The sequence below is a fragment of the Choloepus didactylus genome, chromosome 14 (assembly GCF_015220235.1).
Source record: "Choloepus didactylus isolate mChoDid1 chromosome 14, mChoDid1.pri, whole genome shotgun sequence".
Classification (NCBI taxonomy): domain Eukaryota; kingdom Metazoa; phylum Chordata; class Mammalia; order Pilosa; family Megalonychidae; genus Choloepus; species Choloepus didactylus.
The window spans coordinates 55,772,731-55,794,096 of NC_051320.1; the positions used below are offsets into that span (position 1 = coordinate 55,772,731).

Genomic DNA, 21,366 nt, shown 5'->3' on the forward strand with positions numbered 1-21,366 from the left:
TTACACTAATTTTTAAGAAGAATTCTATAAACAAAATTAATTACTTAAGAATGTTTTACTTATAACTTCCTGGGTATCAGGGCTCATATCTGTTTTAGTAATACAGAACACAGTATGAGATTAAGCAACTCTCAATAAATACCTTTTAGTGGGACCACAGGGGCTGAGCTTATTAAAAGTGTGTCATACAAGGAAAAGCCTAAGTGAGAGTCTTTCAGTTTTCTGGCTTAGGTGGAACCTATAATACTCAGAAAGTGACTGACAGAAAAAAAAAAAAAAAAAAAAAACCTGACAGGGGCCTAGGAGAATTTTGATTGTGATAGTGAAAATAATTACAGAACACATAGGTGTGTCAAAATTCACAAAACTGTACACTAATAAAGGTGAATTTTACTGTATATAGATTACAGCTTAATTACCCCCAAAAATTGGGGAAAATAAAGAAAACTGAATTGAGTTCCATTTCTTAGAACATTTTCTGCCAAAAGAAGGTGAGATCAGAACCAGTTGTCCAGTTAGAAAACATCAAAGACAACATATGGTAATGATGCTCAAAATGCCAAAGATAACAGATGAGAAGTCATGTTTCATACACGTTTCTTTCATACAAGCTAAATTCTCCTTGCTCCTTTGACACTGCTCTCTTCTTTGATCTCCTTTCAGTAAGTACCCCACTTGTTTGTTTCTTCCTCTTTACCTCTTGGTTTGATAATGCTATGTGTATTAGTGTTGGCATGTTATCAGATGACATGTTCCCCATACTATACCTCCAAGACTTATATGATATTATTTAGTCTCTGAGTAGTCATTAAGTCACAGGGGCTAAGAAGGAGGATTAGATTTATCAGCAGAATGCAAACATCAGAGTTATCAATAGAATGGTATACAAAAAGGCCACAAGGTGCAAAGGTTAGAAAAATGTCAAAACAGTGGAAAAGAAAATAAAAATGCCTTAAAGTGGCACTAAGTCAAAGTGTGGTCCCCAGACCAGCAGCGTCACTGGGAGGAAGCTTGTTAAAAATGCAAATTTCTGGTCCCCATCCCAGACCTACTGAATCTGATCTCTGGAGGGAGCCCAGGAATCTGTGTTTTAACATGCTCTTCAGGTGATTCTTATGTATGGTAACGTTCCAGAACCATCAACCCAAAGCAGTACTTCACACACATCAATGTGATGAGATTCATCTGGGAATCTTATTAAAATGCTGGTTCCAAAATGTGATTCTAATGTTCAGACAGGATTGAGAACCTTGGTTCCAAGCCAATCCTCTGATTTTAAAGAGCGACCCTGACCCATTTCAAAGCAATTAAATCAGAATCTCTGAAGGTGGGACCCAGACATCAGTATATTTTAAAACTGTCCAGGTGATCCTAATGCATATCTAGGGTTAAGAAACCACAAGCAGAGAAAAACTGTAAAAGCCCTCCAGCTTTAAAATGCTACTTACAGAAGTAAAACTTTAAAAATTAATTACAGGAGAACCTAATATGGCGGCTAGGTGAGACAGGGCAAAAAAACACCTCCGTGACAAATACTAGATAAAAACCAGAAAGCGACCCAGAACACCACTGCCAGCGATGCACCAGCCGGACATGGTCTGCTAAATCCACAGGGAACATGCATCTGGTGAAACATGCATTCTGAAACCAGTGAGTGAGTCAGCTGAAAGTCCCACGGCCGCACTACGGTGTGGGGAAAAGGTGGGCTGGCGTTTGGAGATGGGCTAGTTCTTTACAAAAAAAAAAAAAAAGCCCGGGAGCGGCTGCAGATACAACGGGGAGAGCCGCTCAGTGAAGCACGGTGGGAGCAGGCTGGGCTAACGCCTCAGTGTCTGGCGTGGAGGATACCCCTTGCCACACTCGCTGCTGAATGTCTCAAGACCAGAGGAGCAGAGGGGAGCCAAAAGGAGAAAAAAAACCGCATTCCTTGCAGCCATCTCCCCAGCAGGTGGGGGACACTCCTGCCTGGGGCCAGACCCACAGCCCAGAGCCGCACTAAGAAACCCAGTGTGATGGGGAATCTTTCCCACAGCACTACACACAAGCCACAATATCGGCCGTGGACAGTGGCCTTTAATACACCCACAGCTGATTGTCCCAAAGCTGGGAAGTTAACGCGTCTCATTCAACCATCTTTGAAGCGGGCTGGGAGCGCCCCTGCACGGCCCAGTGACCCAGGGCTTCCATGGCAGGCTGGTGCACACTAGTGACGTGGTGCGGCCCTCCCTCAGCAGAGGTCCTGGAAGAGCACAGCTGGGAAGGGGGAACCGTTCGGAAATCCTAGGGACCTAGGGACCCTATGCGAATACCAAGGACTTGTGGGTCAGCAGCAGAGACAATCAGTGGAAAGACTGAAACAAAGGCTTAGGCTCTGGCAACAGCCTTAAATCTCCGGGAACACCTGGGAGGTTTGATTATTAAAGCTGCCCTGCCTGCCTAACCACCCAGACACACGCCCCACATTCAGGGCGGACAGCACCAACAACACACCCAAACTTGGTGCACTAATTGGACCCCACAAGAATCAGACCCCCACACACCACAAAGACAAAGTGGGGGAGAACTGGCTTGAGGGGAATAGGTGACTCACGGACGCCATCTGCTGGTTAGTTAGAGAAAGTGTACGCCACCAAGCTGCAGTTCTGTCAAATTAGGGATCAAGTAAAGCAAATGCCAAGAGGCCAAAAACAACAGAAAATCTTAAAGCATATGATAAAACCAGATGATATGGAGAACCCAAACCAAAACACCCAAATCAAAAGATCAGAAGTCACACAGTACTTGGCACAGTTAATCAAAGAATTACAGACAGGCAACAAGAGCATGGCTCAGGATATAAAGGACATAAAGAAGACCCTAGAAGAGCATAAAGAAGAAATTGCAAGAGTAAATAAAAAAACAGAAGATCTTATGGAAATAAAAGAAACTGTTGGCCAAATTAAAAAGACTCTGGATACTCATAATACAAGATTAGAGGAAGCTGAACAACAACTCAGCTTCCTTGAGGACCACAGAACAGAAAATGAAAGAACTAAAGAAAGAATGGGGAAAAAAATTGAAAAAATTGAAACGATCTCAGGGATATGATAGATAAAATAAAACATCCAAATTTAAGACTCATCGGTGTCCCAGAAGGGGAAGAGAAGGGTAAAGGTCTAGGAAGAGTATTCAAAGAAATTGTTGGGGAAAACTTCCCCAACCTTATACACAATATAAATACACAAAGCATAAATGCCCAGCGAACTCCAAATAGGATAAATCCAAATAAACCCACTCCAAGACATATTCTGATCAGACTGTCAAATACTGAAGAGAAGGAGCAAGTTCTGAAAGCAGCAAGAGAAAAGCAATTCACCACATACAAAGGAAACAACATAAGACTAAGTAGTGACTACTCAGCGGCCACCATGGAGGCGAGAAGGCAGTGGCATGACATATTTAAAACTCTGAGAGAGAAAAATTTCCAACCAAGAATACTTTATCCAGCAAAAGTCTCCTTCAAATTTGAGGGAGTTTAAATTTTTCACAGACAAACAAATGCTGAGATTTTGCTAATAAAAGACCTGCCCTACTTCAGATACTAAAGGGAGCCCTACCGACAGAGAAAAAAGCTGAAGGACTTCACCACAAGTAGATCAGTCCTATAAGAAATGCTAAAGGGAGCTGAGCAGGCTGAAAGGAAGGGACACTAAACAATTGACTGAAACTACATGAAGAAATAAAGGGTACCACTAAAGATCACATGGTAAATATAAATACCAATACTACTGTATTTTTGATTTGTAACTCCACTATTTACTTCCCACAGGATCTAAAATACATAAACTGTAATGATAAATCAGTGGTTTTGGACTCCATGTAAAATGTGTAATTTTTGACAAGAACTAAATAAAAGTGGGAGAATGAGGGGGAACACAGTTTATGTGTCATATTGAAGTTAAGTTGGTATCAAAGAAAAACAAGATTGTTATAGATTTAAGATGTTAAATTTAAGCCCCATGGTAAACACAAAGAAAGTATTAGAGAATATGACCATAGAAATGAAAAGTAGAGCAGGGGTTCTGAGAAGTGGGGGAAGGGGCAATGGGGAGTTAAGAAATGAGTGTAGGGTTTCTGTTTGGGGTGAAGGGAAACTTCTAGAAAGGGACGGTGGGAAGGTGATAGCATTGCAACATTCTAAATGTGATTAATTCCCATTAATGGAATGCTAGGGAGGGGGTGGAATGGGAAGATTTAGGCTGTATATATGTTTCCACAATTGAAAAAAAAAAAAAAGGCAGTCTAAATAGATGACAATTAAATGCCAAGGATGATCCTGGATGGGATCTGAGGATGGAGGAGAGGAGGCTCAAAGGGACACAGATGGGACATAAGGAAAAAAAAAAAAAGGAAATATAGAATGTAAGTTTTGTATCAAGGTTGAATTTCTTGAACTTCTTAGCTGTGCTTAATGGGATTGCATAAAAGAATGTTCTTGTTCCTGGGAAATGTATATGTGAATTACATTGTTTTTTCAAGGATGTGTGCAGCTTGCTCTCCTATGTTCAGAAGACAGAGCAATAGATGATGGATGATAGGGAGGGGGAGAGGGAGGGAGGGAGGGAAGGAAAGAAAGAAAGAAATGGTGGTGTGACAGGATGTTAAAGGTGGTGGGTCGGGGTATTGGGGGAGAAGGGTTGGGGTATGCTGAAGTTCTATGTATGGGGTTTGTACTGTTTTTGCAATTGTTCCTGTAAGTTTGAACTTATCTCAAAGTAAAATTTCTTATAAAAAAATTAATTATATTACACATCTTACTGCCTTTCAAAGTAAGATGTCATGAACATAAAGCACTTTATTTTAAGGGGTGGTGTGTGACTATGGTCAATGACAGTTATCATTCTGTGATACCTTCACAGGCTACTAAGATCAGGAAGTCTCTTTACTTCTGAAATTCAGATCTTACCTACAGTTATTGTGTCTCTATGCCAAAGTGTGTAGTTATTTACTTTTTCTCTATAAAGTTGGTTAACTTTTCTTCTCTTTTTGGACTTCTTCTTCCCGTTTCTTTTTGTACTATTTTATTCATCTCCATTGTGAAAGAATGCTCACTACTTCTAATTCTGCTGTTACTCCTCACTCATTCATTCCATTTACATTCACCAAGCAGTGCCAGACAACATTCTAGGCACTGGGGATAAGCAGTTAACAAAGAAAAGCCCCTTACATTCTTATAGTAGTAGAAAGACAACAAACAAATCACATGCTACTAAGTCCAATAGAGAAAAATGAAGCAGGGCAAAGGGCACAGATAGTTATGCAGGGAATGTGTGCCATCTTACATAATTGTGCTTATATAGAGTAATCAAAAAGGATAGCCTCTCTGATTAAATGATAGCTGAACAGACACCTAAAGGAAGTAAGGTGGAAGGTCACGTGTACATCTAGAGGAAGAGTGTTCCAGCAGTGGGAACAGCAAGTGCAAAGACCCTGAGGTTTTTGCTTGGTATGTTCAAGAACAGCAAAAGGGTCAATGCAGTTGGAATAGAGTAAGTTGGAAAAGAGTGAAGGAAATGAGGTCAGAAAGTTAGCAGGAGCTTGCAAAGTCTTTGTAAAGACTTTTGGTTTTGTTCTGAGAGAAGAGGCCACTGGGGAATTCTAAACCAATGAGTCTAGTTTTAAAGGATCAATTTGAGGGCTTGATAAAGAACACACTACAAGGGAACAAAGAGGGAAGCAGGAATACTTGTAGAATTGGGAAGAGGTTTTTAGTTTGTTTGTTTGTTTTTGTTTTTGCCTCCAAGATAGTTTCTTCCCCCTTGCAATGTTATTGAGATATAGTCACATACCATACAATCATCCAAAGTGTACAATCAATTGTCCACAGTATCATATAGTTGTGCATTCATCACCACAATCAATTTTTGAACATTTTCATTACTCTAAAAACAAGTAACAAAAATAAAAATAAAAGTAATAAAGAACACCCAAAACATCCCATCCCCCCTAATATTCATTTACTTTTTTGTCCCCATTTTTCTACTCTCATGTCCATACATTGTATAAAGGGAGTGTGAGCCACAAGGTTTTTCACAATCACACTGTCACACCCTATAAGCTATATAGTCATACACTCATCTTCAAGAATCAAGGCTACTGGTTGCAGTTCAACAGTTTCAGGTATTTCCTTCTAGCTATTCTAATATACTGAAAACTAAAAAGGAATATCTATGTAAGACGTAAGAACAACCTCCAGAATAACCTCTCACCTCCATCTGAAATCTCTCAGCAACTTATTTTAATGATCTAGTGAGAGGCCCAGGATGGTAGCAGCAGAGATGATAAAGGGTGGTCAGATTCTGGATGTATTATCAATGAAAAGCTGATAGGATCTGATTAGAGACTAGAAGTGTAATCTAATAAAAAGATGAACTTTTTATATCAACAAGTTGAAGGATGGAAGTGGCATTTATAGAAAATTGGAAAAACTGCAGGAGCAGCAGTTTTGGGATGGATATATTACATTTGAGATGCTTACAGAAATCTTGAATAGACAGATAAATGAGACTGGAGGTCAGAGGAGAGATCTGGGCTAAAGATATTAATTTGGGAATCATTAAAATATGTATGGTATTTAAAATCATGGGTCTGGCTGGAAGAGATCATCAAGTATACAGTTATAAAGCTGGGAAAATGAGAAAGAAACAAGACTAAGAAGGAATGACCAATGAAGTAAGAAGAAATTTAAGAGAGGATGGCATCCGGACTCAAATTCTACTGGTACTGTCTTCAGTTTGCTTCTATTGAAATAAAAAACAGGCTTAACAGCTGATTGCGGGGATGGAAGAAGATATTTTGGAGGTTTGAAGCAGTGGGGAAAAAAGGTATGAAATGGGCATATAGGAATTGGGAGAATAAATGGACCTAGGAAATGAGAAATAGGGTCTCTAGGTGGTACTCAAGTGCACTTGAGGCTAGTATTCATAAATTTGAGGTGAGAATCTATGTTCATGAAGGATATTATTCTGTGGTCTTCTTTCCTGTAATATCTTTCTCTGTTTTTGGTAGCAAGATAATTGTGGTCATATATAATGAGTTGGGAAATGTCCCTTCCTGTTCTATTTTTTGGAAGATTTTCTTTAGAAGTGGTAATATTTCTTCCTTAAATGTTTGGTAGAATCTTCTGTAAAATCAGCTGGGCCTTGGAGTTTTCTTTGCAGGAAGGTTTTCAACTACAAATTCAATTTCTTTAACAGAATAGAATAGAATAGAAATATTCAGGTTATCTATTTCTTCTTGAGTAAGTTTTGTTAATTTGTGTCTTTCAAGGAATGTGTCCATTTCATATAAGTTCATAAATTTATTTGAAAATGGCCAAGGTTGGATTTGAGAAAAGACACAGTATCATTAAAGTAGTATATATATGTTAAACAAGAAAAGTGAAAAATCTAAAATGTAAGGGAACCACTTAGGAGTAACCACAAGATCCCAGTGAACTCTTAGGCCCACACCAGGTTTAAAATATATTTTTATTGGAAACAGATTTAAGAGAAATTATGAAGGAGTTAGCTTTAGAAACAATAACGGAATAGAGGAAGATGTTCCCAGTCAAAGGCTCATTCAGTAAATTAGGCTTCAACTTGGGTGCAAAAATCTTTCCAAGAGATAATGGAAAAAACTTCGTATCAAAATCTATTTCCATATCCTTAACTTCTATGTGTATGCTTTCCTAAAACTGATCTTCTTGAGAACATGCTGGAAGATGAAACTTCATTTGGCTTTCCTCTTTCACAATGGCTCTACTCCCACAAAAAGGAAAAGAAAAGAAAAGAAAAATCAAAGAAACACTTCTTAAGCACCAATCCTGAATCTTACTATGGTGCATTGGCTGAGAGTGTAAAATCCTCCAAAGCACTAAACAAAGGTAGAGTCTGAGATATTTTTCAATTATTGAACTATTGAAAGCAAGCAGCACTTTATTTACTCCAGACAAGAAACTCATGGCAAGGCTGGATGGCTATCTGTTTATCTATCTACTTAGAAGCTAACTTGGAATTTAGAAATGAAGTGGTCATCATGAGGACACATAATAACACATCTATTTGAACTTAAAAATGAAGTAAGCATAATTATGCCTAAGAGTCACCCCCAGAGAACCCTTTTATTGCTCAGATGTGGCCTCTCTCTCTAAGCCAAACTCTGTAAATAAACTCACTACCCTCCCTGCAAAGTGGGACATGACTCCTGGGATATGAGTCTCCTTGGCAATGTGGGATATGACTCCCAGGGATGAGCCTGGGCCTGACATCATGGGATTGGCAATGCCTTCTTGACCAAAAGGGGGAAAAAATGAAACAAAATTAAGTTTAAGTGGCTAAGAGATTTCAAATAGAGTTGAGATGTCATTCTGGAGGTTACCCTTATGCAAGCTTCAGCCAGATATTGCAATTTACCACAGTATGCCAAGTCCCAATCAACAGTATTCCTGAAAACTCTGAAGAATAGCCTAGGCTCTATCTAAGACTCTTTACAAGTTTTAATCATCAAGTTTATTTTTTCAGAAACTTCAAGCTTCCAGATTGTTCCTATGCCAGATAAGCCCTGCAACCCAGAGGTGCCAGTCTCTCCAAGAACATCAACCAGTTTCATTCCTCTACCCCATAATGTTGATACCCCTTTTCAGCAAAGTTAGACTGGTCCTGGCCCAGATTTCCCTGAAGATTGAGAGAATGATCAAATGAGAGGGAAGAGTTATAATGGAGAAATTAGGATTTAACAAATGATTAAGACTACTGACTCATTATATAGATACTTCTTTTTAGTTTCTAGTGTTTCAGAATAGCCAGAGGAAAACCTGAAAATGCGAAACTGTAATCCAATAGCCTTGATTGTTGATAATGATTGTATAACTATGTAGCTTTTATCTTGTGACCATGTGATTGTAAATCCTTGTGACTGACACCCCTTCATCAAGTGTATGGGCAGATGAGTAATCAAATAAAGACATGCATGAAAAAAATAAATAATAAGTTGGGAATAAGGGGAAAAATACCCCTATGTAAACCATGGACAATAGTTAATAGTACTACTTTAATAATCGTTCATCAATTGTAACAAATGTAACTACTGTTTAAAAAACAGAATTCATCAACTGTAACAAATTTTCCTCACCAAGGGAAGTGGTGGTGGTAGGGTGGTTGGGTATGGGAATCGTGTATTTTATGCATGATTGTTCTGTGTGCCCACAACTTCTCAAATAAAAAAAAAAAAAGACAATGACAGCCAGACATATCTATGATCCCCATTTAATCATTGTATTGAATTTAAATTTCCCTGACTCAGTAAAAAAAAAAAAAGAAATAAGGCTTTTTCTGTCAAAAAGTCAGTTTTATATGACTGATTGGCAATGCAGACAGACTGCCAAATAGGTTATCAAGCATACATTTCCATAATTGGATGAACTAAATTTTGACAAAAATATTAAAGCATGTGCTAAGATAAAAGCATTTTATCAAATATACTGTATTGGCAAAAGTTTACTTAAATTAACAGTATTTTAATTTTCCCTAACCCTTACTGGTTCAACAAGGTGCATGTAAATGAAAGACAAACAGATATAATTAATAGTCACTTGATAAGTCTTGGTAAGGATTATTTAATATACATCACCAAAATTGAGAAAGTGACTCTAATCACTGCATAATAAAGCCTATGTAAGTGAAGTTGTTTACTAATCCTTTTATTTCAACAAAACTGAAGGACCTAATCGAGTTGTCAAATGATAGGTATGTAAAAATAATGCTTAATGAGAGATCATTATGTAGCTCTGGACTTTGGGGCATCAAAGAATTTATGATATCACTCTAATAAAACATCTTTTATTCCTATCTACTTATTTAAGAGAAAAAGATTTCTTAGCACTTAAATCTACACAACCAAAAAAGTAGGAACAGAATTGCTGCTGAACCATATTTCATTCTTGTAATAGTAAGTATGATTCATCTATAGACTCATGAACTTTTTTCTCAAAACCCCATTCATCTCATTAAGAGTTGCATTCCCAACAAAATCTAACTTTTATATATAATACTAGCAATACTTAACCCCTGATACCTGTCAATGTGACCTTATTTAGAAATACAGTTTTGAATTTGTAATTAGTTAAAATAAGGTCATACTGGTTTTGGATGGTCCCTAATCCAATATGATTGGTGTCCATATAAGATAATGGAAATGCGGGCACAGAAATAGGCACAGAGAGAAGACAGCCATGTGAAGATGGAGGCAGAGATTGGAATTATGCTGCCACAAACCAAGAAATGTCGAGGATTGCCAATAACCATGAGAAGCTAAGAGGAGGAAAGGAAGGTTCCTCTCCTAGAGCTTCAGAGAGAACCTGGCCTTACAAACACCTCGAGTTTGGACTTCTGGCCTCCAGAACTATAGAGAACAAATTTTTTTAAGCCACCCAGAATATGGTACTTTGTTGTGGCAGCCCTAGGAGACTAATACACATATTTTTGCTACTTTGTTAGTGTGATCAATAAAAGACATTTGTGCATAAAATATACTAGATAAAATTCTGTGGAGGATGAGAAATGAAAATAAAAGTTTACAGAGAAGGAGGAGTAATAAAAATTTCCAAGAGGAAGATTTTGTTTCATATTTTTTAAATGGGTAACAGTGGATATCAAATTGCTATGGTATTTGGAATCCTTTGGGTATATATTTTAAAATTATTCAAAAACCTTACTTTTAAATGTATTTATAATGTATTGGAAACTATTATCCTTTACAACTATTTTAACTTTTGATGAAAAAGTACAGAAGTCAACTGAAAGTGTAAAGCGGTAATACAGTTCTTCAAAATTAGTTTAGGCATATTTTCAGGAGGTATATAAGCAAAAAAATTGGAAATGACTGAAGTAAGGGATAAGGTCATTTACTGAGTTTTCAGACAAGATAAAATTTTGAAATGTTAAGGAAGTAGAAAAGATATGGACAGCCACTGTCATAATTATGCCAAGAAATAAAAGGATTCCTAAGGGAAGGCATTGAAATAATATTTAGTGAGTCCAGAAAAGGAAAAAATTACTCTTGTATTTATGCTTCTTTTTTTTAATTTTTTATGTTCATTGAGCTGAAATTCACACAACATAAAATTAACCATTTTAAAGTATACAATTCAGTGGCATTTAGAATATTCATACTGTTGTCCAACCACCACCTCTTTCTAGTTCCAAAACATTTCATCACCCCTAAAGAAAACCCAGTGGAGAGCAGTCACTCCCCTTTGCTCCCAATCTTCAGCACCTAGCAACCACCAATTTGCTTTCTGTTTCTATTAATTTACCTATTTCAAATATTTCATATTTGGCCTACAAAATAGTACATTTTGGCACTACATTTTCTTACTTCCTAATTGTTGGAGCACATGCATTAACAACATCAACAGCAAAGCTTATAATGAAACTTACTTAGATAACAGAGCACACAAACCCAATCATGAATTTGATTTTTACGATAAACTTAATAAAGAGGTCAAAGAATCAATGAACACTACCTGGATCTCAGATATCTGTGGAATGCAAGATTTAGGTCTCAGTGGCAGGAGGGTTGCTATTTGTGGAAAAGGGTCAATATCCTTTCTCGGTTTCTCTTGCCGGAGGTGCCAGAATTTTAGTTCAGCACTAGCATGTTTTGTTGAGGATGAATGAGTAACACAGAATCTTGGTGCCCTATTGAGAGGAAAAAGAAACTTAAATTAAATTAGACGTTAAGCCTTAAAATCAAAAGCCTACAAATGTATTATAGTTGTGCTTACAATTCTCTCTCTTGATACACCACTTTTCTAATCATTTCTACGTCTTTTTCTGCTGCCTAGCCTTTTAAAAAATGTTTTTTTCTATATGTGACTTGACCTGCAGTCCCATTCACTCTTATAAAAAGGCAGTATACATTAAGAAAAAAAAAATCATAAATAAAATTATGTTCAAATTACTACCTGTTTGATAAGAAACCTATATATAAATTATAGTTCTAGTAAAATGAACATAAAATGTACCTGTGATCATTTTAAAGCAGCTTAGTATTTATCTATAGTATCAAGATAAAAACTAGAAGATGAAGTTCACATTTTTAAATATATAAACATTTATCATAATGCTAACGTATACTACTAATGTGGGTTGTGATTCATATTATCTATTTTCAATACTTAAGTTTGAAGGCAAGAATTTTAAAACAAGTGATTATGAACGAAAGACCAACACTACTGCCAGGAAGTTAGGAAAACGAATGTTTGGCACAGTATTAAGACCACGCAACTAGATGGATATCTTCGTATTCAGTCTGTGGACTAACTTTTTATTGGATATAAAGTTACCCCAGCTGTCAGGGTCTGCTGCTAATTGCTGCTTGGACCAGGTTTTTCCCCTGATGCCACAGCCCAATGTCTACTCCCTAGTCCATGTCTTTCAGGGTCTGATAGAAAACTGCCTCACTTAAAATAGCAAAATGATAGATATCTTCCTGATGTGAGCAGACTGGGAGTAGAAGAGAATCCAAAGTCCCTACTTAGTTTAGGATTAGAAAACACCTTATATAGATCTATGTGGTCATTCTATACTATATTTCAGAACATTTACTTGCAGACTTGGAAATACCTGTATCCAAAATTACCTCATATTTGGATGTCAACCAGTAAGTGCGCATATTTATAAGACCCTTATCAACAAGTCTTACATGTGATGGCCACAAAATCCAGGTGCCTCAATTTTATGATTCATATCACTTGAATGTATTCTTATGACTCCCTAAGTCCCTGCCACCCCAACCATTCTAATCTTGCATTCTTATTTCATTCATACAGCATTAATCTTTGATTTGCCACTATGTTAATTCATCAAATAGTGTGAAATAAATTGCATAATCCTAAACTGGTAATGTATTATTTTTCAGGTTTCTGTTATACAAGTTGTCAAATACTCTGATTGTGTACATCTTAATTCTCAAGATCTAGAGAGTGAGAGAAGATATTTGTTACATAATTACCATGAAGTACCTTTATCATATACAAACATCATACATGCATATACATAGACATATATATTCCTACAAATCAATAATGAAATAGAGACAACCAATAGAAAAATTAGCAAGGAGGTATGAAAATTGAAATCTAAATGATGATTAAACATCAAAAAGTTTATCAACCTCACTAGTTATTAGCGAAATACAAGTTAAAACCACAAGATACCAATGACATACCAAAATTGGGAAAAGTAAAAATATAATATCAAATGTTACTATGGATATGGAGCAACAGGCACTCTCATATTCTGTTGGAGTGCAAATTGGTACAATTACTTTGGAAAAATGGACGCATGTACAATAATATGCCTCGCAAACAATAGTAAACAACCCAAATGTCCAAAAAAACAGCAAATAAATTGTGGTATATTCATGGAGCAGAATACCAAACCAAGCAATGAAAATGAATTCACTACTCTTAAATGCAATTAAAATGAATCTCACAAATGTAAGTATTGACAAAAGAGAAAAAGAATGCATATAACATGATTTCAAACACGGTTGGTTAAACTATGTAGGAACACAAGAAGGTAATCACAAAAGTCAGGACTGTGATGACCTCTGAGGGGCATGGGGATGTTGTGATCAGGAAGGACCCTTTGAGGGTCTCGGCAATATTCCATTTCCTCACTCATAAGGTGGTTACACAAGGGTTTGCTTTAAAATATTCATTAAACTGTTAATATTTTATGCATTGTTCATAATGATACTAAATTTTATTTTTAAATGTTTTTAAAAATCACAAATTTGGATAAAACACACTGAACATAGGCATTCAATGACTGCTACAAACAGATAATAGGAAAAGGATGTTACAGTGATTTTTTTTAAAACAAGGGAAAACTTAATTTTAGAGGACAGCTCAAAAATTTTATCTCTACCTCGAATTTCTCCAGAGCTCGAGACTTCTACTGTCAGTCAACTACTGGATATCTTCATTTAAGCCCTCCAAATTCAACATGTCCCAAACCAACACATTCTCTCTCCTCTCCATTCCTCAAATATGCTCCTCTTCCTGGGTGACACATCATCCACCAAACAGTCCAAGTGTAAACCTGGGGTTATTCTTGACATCTTCCTTTCTTCAGACCACACATCCAATTAGCCACTGAATTCTACAGACACCATTTCCAAAATCTCTATCAAATCTGTTCCTCTCCATCTCTACAGAACCCCTTCACCTGTGCTTGATCTTTTAATCTAGACTCCTAATTGATCTCTCCACCTCTTTAAAGAAAAAATCTATTAATAAGAGAACAAGGATTTAAAATTTCATCAGATCTTAATTTCCTAAAGTGTAAATTTCAAACTTCTGAATATTGCCCTAAGAAGAGGCCCTTCGCATTCTTATCCAGGTCTTCCTTCATAAATCTTTTCCTTTATCTATTCAAAAATTATACACTATGTATTGACTATCCTTGAGGCACTGTACAAGGGATACAAAATTGAGTAAGACACAGTCCCTGACCTAGAATATTTTACAATCCAGTGAAAGAGATAAGTAAATAATTATAGTATATGATATTGGTGCTATGATAGAAATGCTTATAGAATATTATGGAAGCATGAAGATTAGTATCTTTGTCATTTGTGGTAGGTTGAATTATGTACCCCTGGAAAAAACAAGTTATTAATCTTAATCCATTCTTGTGGGTGTGAATAAGTCCTTTAACCCTATTACTGGAGTCTTTATGAAGACAAAGCCACATGGAGGAGCAGAAGCTAGAAGTCAAGGGAACCTGGAAGAGAAAGGAGAAGATGCCGCCATGTGTATTGCCATGTGACAAAAAGCCAAGGACCAAGGATCACTGACAGCTGGTCCCAGAATGCCAAAGTTTTCACCTTTGTTAACACTTCAGTTTTGGACATCTTCCAGCCTCAAAACTGTGAGCCAATAAATTCTCATTGTTTAAGTCAACGCATTGTATGTTATTTGTTGCAGCAGCTGGAAAACTAAGACACAGTTGAGCTGAGTTTTAAAGAACACAAAGGATTTAGCTAAATCAAGAAAAGGGGAAAGAGAGGATTCTGGGAAAATGGCAATGGCAGCAGCATTATTTTTCAATCTCTCAGAATCCCTCCATAAAAACAGCAGGACAACTGTACAGCAAAACCAAAAACCCATGGACAACATTTACAACAAAATGAATGACAAGGTATCCTCACAAGCACCATAATACAAGCAGGTGAGTGCAAACCACCATCATCCATTAACACTTGCATGGTACTACTATCTGAGAGGAAGAAAAGGAAGCATGGGGCAGCATCTCATGGACTTGAGAACTGGACATTAGCAAGAGCCAGAAAAGCATAGCAGGCCAATTTGAGAATAGCAGCTGAAACTGGGAAGACTTTTGCTCTCTCCAATAGCGTATACACAAATATATACCAATAATGAACAACTGGAAAGCTAAACTTAAAAATATATATATAAACTATTGATACATGCAACAATTTGCATGAATCTCAAAGGCATTATGATGACTGACAGAAGTCAGTCTCAAAAGGTTACATTCTGCATGTTTAGTTTCCTAGGCTGCTTACTACTTTCTTCAACAATTTTGTCCTTTGGATTTTACATGTCATCTTATTTTTATTTTCTTTTTACCCTTTTAGTTACCCTTACTGATAATCTCCCTTTCTATACCCTTCTCCAAACCTCTTTCCCCTGTCTTTTCCTATCTGCCTGTAGCACTCCCTTTAGTATTTCTTATAGGGCATGTTTCTTGTTCACAAACTCAGTTTCTCTTTATCTGTAAATATTTTAAACTCTCCCTCATTTTTTTATTGTGATTGTTCACATATCATACAATTACCCAAAGACCCAAAGTGTACAATCAGTTGCCCCCGGTACCATCATACAACTGTGCATCCATCACCACAATTAATTTTTGTTCAATTTTTAGAACACTTTCATTACTCCAGAAAAGAAATGAAGACAAAAAAAAAGGAAATTCAAATTCTCCCATACCCCTAACCAACCCCCCCTCCACTGCTGACTCATAGTATTGGTATAGTATATTTGTTACTGTTTATGAAAGAATGTTGAAATACTAATTGTAGTATATAGTTTGCAATAGGTATATAGTTTTTCCTATATGCCCCTCTATTATTAACTTCTAGTTGTAATGTCATACATTTGTTCTAGTTCATGGAAGAGATTTCTAGCATTTGTAACAGTTAATCTCAGACATTGCCCACCACAAGGTTCACTATTTTATACATTCCCATCTTTTAACCTCCAACTTTCCTGTTGGTGACATACATGACTCTGAGCTTCCCCTTTCCATCACCTTCACGCAGTCAGCACTGTTAGTTATTCTCACAACATGCTACCGTCACCTCTGATCATTTCCAAACATTTAAGTTCAACCTAGTTGAACATGCTGCTCATACTAAGCAGCCACTCCCCATTCTTTAACCTAGTTCTATATCTTAGTACCTTGTATTTCATGTCAATGAGTTTACATATTATAATTAGTTCCTATCAGTGAGACCCTGCAATATTTGTCCTTATGTGTCTGGCTTATTTCACTCAGTATATTGTCCTCAAGGTGTCATCATCAATCCATTTTTTTTTTAAGATGGTTTTGTTCATACCCTGTATCTCAGCTGAAGTGTAAGTCTGTTCCTTTGACTGGGCCATAACTTCACTTTTCTTAGTGTAGGTTGCAGTCTTCTGTTGTCTAGGCATCTGACCTCCTTGACCACCCCAATCAGGTTTTGCCAGATGAGAACAGCCTCAGGTCCCAGAAGGAAGAAATACTCAGTATCCAGCTTCCCTGATGGTGTGTCTTAAAGGATGACACAACCTGTGCTTTTCTGCCCAGCAGGTGGTGGCTGTCAGCCTGTCGCTCCAGACTAGGGTAAGGAGGTGTGGCCTGCGGCTGTTTTCCCCCAGGCTCTGGGGTCCGGTTCTGAATGCAAAGTGGGTAGTAGAGCTGGGCCCCACCTCTTTCCTCTTGGGAAGATACGCCCCCTAGAGAGAGGTCATTTGCATATAAATAGATTATTTGTTTCTCTGACTCTGCTATCTCCACCCTTGTCTGGGTCAGAGTGCTATGAGTTTAAAATGCCTGAGGCTTTCTCTACTGCAGAGCACTGCGAGCTGAAAATGGTTGAGGCTTTCTCCACTGAGCCACCCAGGTTGCAAGAGAGAGAAAGGGACAAAAAGCCCCATTTCAGGGTCAATCTAAAGCTCCTAGATTCACCCATCAGCCAGAGATAGCACCCAATCCTTTGGGCTCCCCATCCCGAGACAGATATGTCCCCTGACTCTCCAAGGTCAGTCGTCACCAAAAGCCTCTGTCTGCTCATTGGGGATTTGTAGTTTGTATTGAGCAGTTAACATTAAAACCCCAGTTGGAGCTGGGCTGAGGTATATTCGCTTGTTCAGAGAGTGCTGCTCTCTAGCACTGTGAGGCTTTACAGTTCAGGCTGCCATGAGGGAAGGGGCTCTCAGCTCAGGTCCACGGTTTTTACTTACAGATTTTATGCTGCAATCTCAGGCATTTCTCCCATTTCAGATTGTTGCACAATGTGTGGACAGTAGCAGTCATCTCCCGGCAGTTATTCCAGATCTTTTATTGATTGTTCCTCATTTTTTATTAGTTGCTCTGGGGGGACTAACAGACTTCCACTCCTCTCTATGCTGCCATTTTCTCTTCTCCTCCTCTCCCTCATTTCTGAAGGACAGTTTTCCTGGATATAGGATTCTTGGTTGGCAGTTTTTCTCTTTCAGTATCTTAAATATATCAAACCACTGCCTTCTCACCTCCATGGTTTCTGCTGAGAAATTGCACTTAGTCTTAGCAAGCTTCCCTTGTAGGGATGGACAGTGTGGCCACATATAGACTTCTTGGTTGGCAGTTTTTCTCTTTCAGTATCTTAAATATATCATATCACTGCCTTCCTACATCCATGGTTTCTACTGAGAAATCCACACTTAGTCTCATTGAGCTTCCCTTGTATGTGATGGATCACTTTTTTCTTGCTGCTTTCAGAATTATCTCTTTGTCTTTAGCATTTGTCAATCTGATTAGTGAGTGTCTTGGAGTAGGTCTATCTGGATCTATTCTGTTCGGGGTATGCTATGCTTCTTCGACCTGTAATTTTATGTCGTTCATAAGAGTTGGGGAATTTTCAGTGATTATTACCTCAGTTATTCTTTCTGCCTTTTTTCCCTTCTCTTCTCCTTCTGGGACACCCATAACATGTATATTCGTGTGCTTCATTTTGTCATTCAATTCCCTGAGACTCTGCTCATATTTTTTCATTCTTTTCCCTATCTGTTCTTTTGTGAGTAGGATTTCAGATGTCTGGTCCTCTAGATCACTAGTTCTTTCTTCTGGCTCTTCAAATCTGCTGTTGTATGTCTTCATTCTCTTCTATTGTGCCTTTCACCCATAAGTTTTTCTTTTTTTTTGCAGTGTCTTCTTTATATCCTTCATTTCTTTTGCCACATTTTCCTTCAACTCGTTGACTTGATTTAGAAGATTTCCTTGAACATCTTTAATGAGTTGTTTCAACTCCTATGACTTGTCTGATGTTTTAATTTGTCCCACTGACTGGGCCATAACTTCATGCTTCCTAGTATGACTTGTGATTTGTTGCTGGTCTCTAGACATCTGATTTTCCTGGTTAGTTTATTCACGAAGTAGTTTTCTCTCTTTTGTCTAGGGTATTCCTGTTGGTTGGCTTTGTTCTCTGTTCTTTGACATATGGTTCAACTTATTCTAGACCTCTAGTATAGCTTCTGTTTAACTGATAGGAATTTTTCAGCTCTTATTTTTCTGATTCTTTCCCTGCTTATATGGAAGTTTTTTTGATTTCCCTTTTTTGTGTGTAGTTGTTCCACCCCCAGGAAAAAGCTTTCTCTTCCCTCTCGTCCTCAGGGAATGTTGATCTGTTGTTTGTTTTGTTTTTGCCTCTAAATGTTTTACACTCCTTTCATTACCTCTAGTAACTTTTACCTGGAGGTCTGGCTCTGGGAGGACAGACAAAACAGGCCCAGGACTTATGAATAGAGTGTAATCAGTATCAAGGCTCTCTAGGGATGAGACCCAACAGGAGCCAGTCTTTCCTGTGAAGTCTCTTAATTCTGTGCTTTTCCTGTCCTGCCCAGCAGATAGTGCTTGTCAGCCTGTGGCTCCCTACGGGTCTAAAGTGGTACTGTGCCTTTAATTCTCAGCAGACCCTGCCCCTGTCAGGGTCCTGGTAGAGACAGAGGCTGAAACTGTTTCTGTTTTCCAGCTTCTGGGGTCTGAATTCTCTAAATAAGTTACTCTCTGTGCTTGAGGGTCTTGCCCACCCTCTTTTTTTTTTTTTTTTTTTTTTTTTTGGAGGGGGGCGGTTGCAGTAGACATTCTTCAACCCCTTTTTCCCTGCAGACTGGAAAAGTTACAGGAATCTCAAGAAGGCCCAATTTCCCCCACCAGGAGCATGTTTCAGTCAAGCTGGGCTCCCCTTTTCGTAGGTTGAAACTGCACTGATATCACAGCCTCTAGGGTCTAAATTCTCTAAGTGAGAGCTATCACTTTGCTGTACCCTGCCCCTCCCTTTCTGATGGAAGATATGCCATTCATGGAACTATCTCTGCCACCCAATTGCTTTGTTTTTCATTCAGCCCTACTTCCACCCTTGCCTGGGGCAGGGATGAAAACGGAGGAAGCCTACTGCTTTCTTTATGGGCTGCTTTAAAAAAAAAAAACAGAAAGAAAGAAAAAAATCTGTTCTCAGAACCAGTCCCCAACTGCCCAGGGTTCGCCAATCAAGAGCTGGAGTTGGTACCCGGCTATATGTGCCCCTTTTCTTGGGGCATAGCCCTTTTCCAGTATTCTGAGCTCAGCCAATTCCAGAAGCCTATTTTTTGTTTTTTTTTTTTTTACACCAGCCCTGCCTTCTCCCTGCTGGGAGCAGATCTGATATAGAATTTATTTCTTGCTTGCATTGTAGATTTATCTGTGCTGAGAGCTGGTATTTAGCAGTCTGAATTTGTTAATCAAATCTATAACTGGAGCGTGGTTGAGCTCCCTTTCTCCTGCTCCTAGTAGAGAAGGTTTCTGTTTCCCACCAGGGAGAGACTCTGAGTCAGCCTGCCATACCAGTAAGGAAGGGGCAACATCCTCCACTGCATGGAAGAATTCTATGCTGTGATTTATCTGTCTCAGCCATTCAAATCATTCCTGGTTGGTGTACAATGTGCATCTAGTCTCAGAAAACCTCCAAACAATTGTTCCAGGCAGTTTCTGGCTATTTACTAGCTACCCTAGAGGACAAACTAAATCCTATCCTTCCCAATACCACCATCTTCTCCTAGGCTGCTTAAAGCAGATACATGAAATGGATTGGCTTAAACAATGAGAAGTTATTCACTTACAGTTTGAGGCCAAGAAAATGTCCAAATCAAGGCATCATCAAGATGATGCTTTTTTCCTGAAGACCAGCTGCTGGTTATCCTTAGCTCCTCTGCCACATGGCAGCATCTGTGGTCTCACCCTTCTCTTCTGGTTTTCATTGCTTTCAACTTCTTGCTTTGGTGGCTTTCTCTCTCTTAATCTGAATTTCATTCTCTTATAAAGGATTCTAGTAAAAGGATTAAGACCCATCCTGAACAAGGTGGGTCACACCTTAACTGAAGTAGCCTCACGAAACATTCTACTTACAATGGTTTACACCCACAGGAACGGATTTGATTTAAGAACATGTTTTTCTGTGGTACATACAACTTCAAACTACTACAATATATAATTTCATTTTTATGACATTCTTGAAAAGACAAAACTACAGTGACAGACCACAGATCAGTGGTTGCCAGGAGTTAGAGGGGGAAGGAGGGTATAATGATAAAACAGTACTATGAGAGAGTTTTTTGGGGTGATGGAATTGTTTTGTATCCTGATTGTTGTGGTGGTAATATGAATTTATACAATTAAATCTTATTGGATGTTAATGCTAAATGTTTTTAAAAATAAATTTTACTGCATATCAGTGTTAAATATAATGAAGAAGAAGGGTAGCCTTTACCACAAATGATGCTAAGCAATTTGATAACTAAAGGCATTAATAAAAAACTGAACCTTTACCTAAACCTCACAGCTTACACAAAATTAACTCTAAATGGAACAAAAAACTTAATGTAAAACATAATATTATAAGACTTTTAGAAAAAAAAACACAGGTAGAAAATCTTCAGGATCTAGAACTCAGCAAAGAGTTCTTCGACTTGACACCAAAAGCACAACCCACAAAAGGAAAAGTTGTGAAGCTGTATTTAATCAAAATTTTAAAATTTTG

The 21,366-nt window shown here is 37.9% G+C and overlaps 1 protein-coding gene across 8 annotated transcripts in view; it reads right to left on the reverse strand.

Annotated features, from left to right (window-relative positions):
• RGS22 (regulator of G protein signaling 22) overlaps nt 1-21,366 on the reverse strand; it is a 235,743-nt gene that overhangs the window by 160,195 nt on the left and 54,182 nt on the right. For all 8 annotated transcript variants that reach the window (XR_005211587.1, XM_037802561.1, XM_037802562.1 and 5 more), the window contains one exon: nt 11,543-11,717. Coding sequence is in view for 7 of the 8 variants with exons in the window: in XM_037802561.1 (XP_037658489.1) it covers nt 11,543-11,717 (175 nt within the window). In the remaining variant the exon portion in view is untranslated. The remainder of the gene's footprint in view (nt 1-11,542; nt 11,718-21,366) is intronic.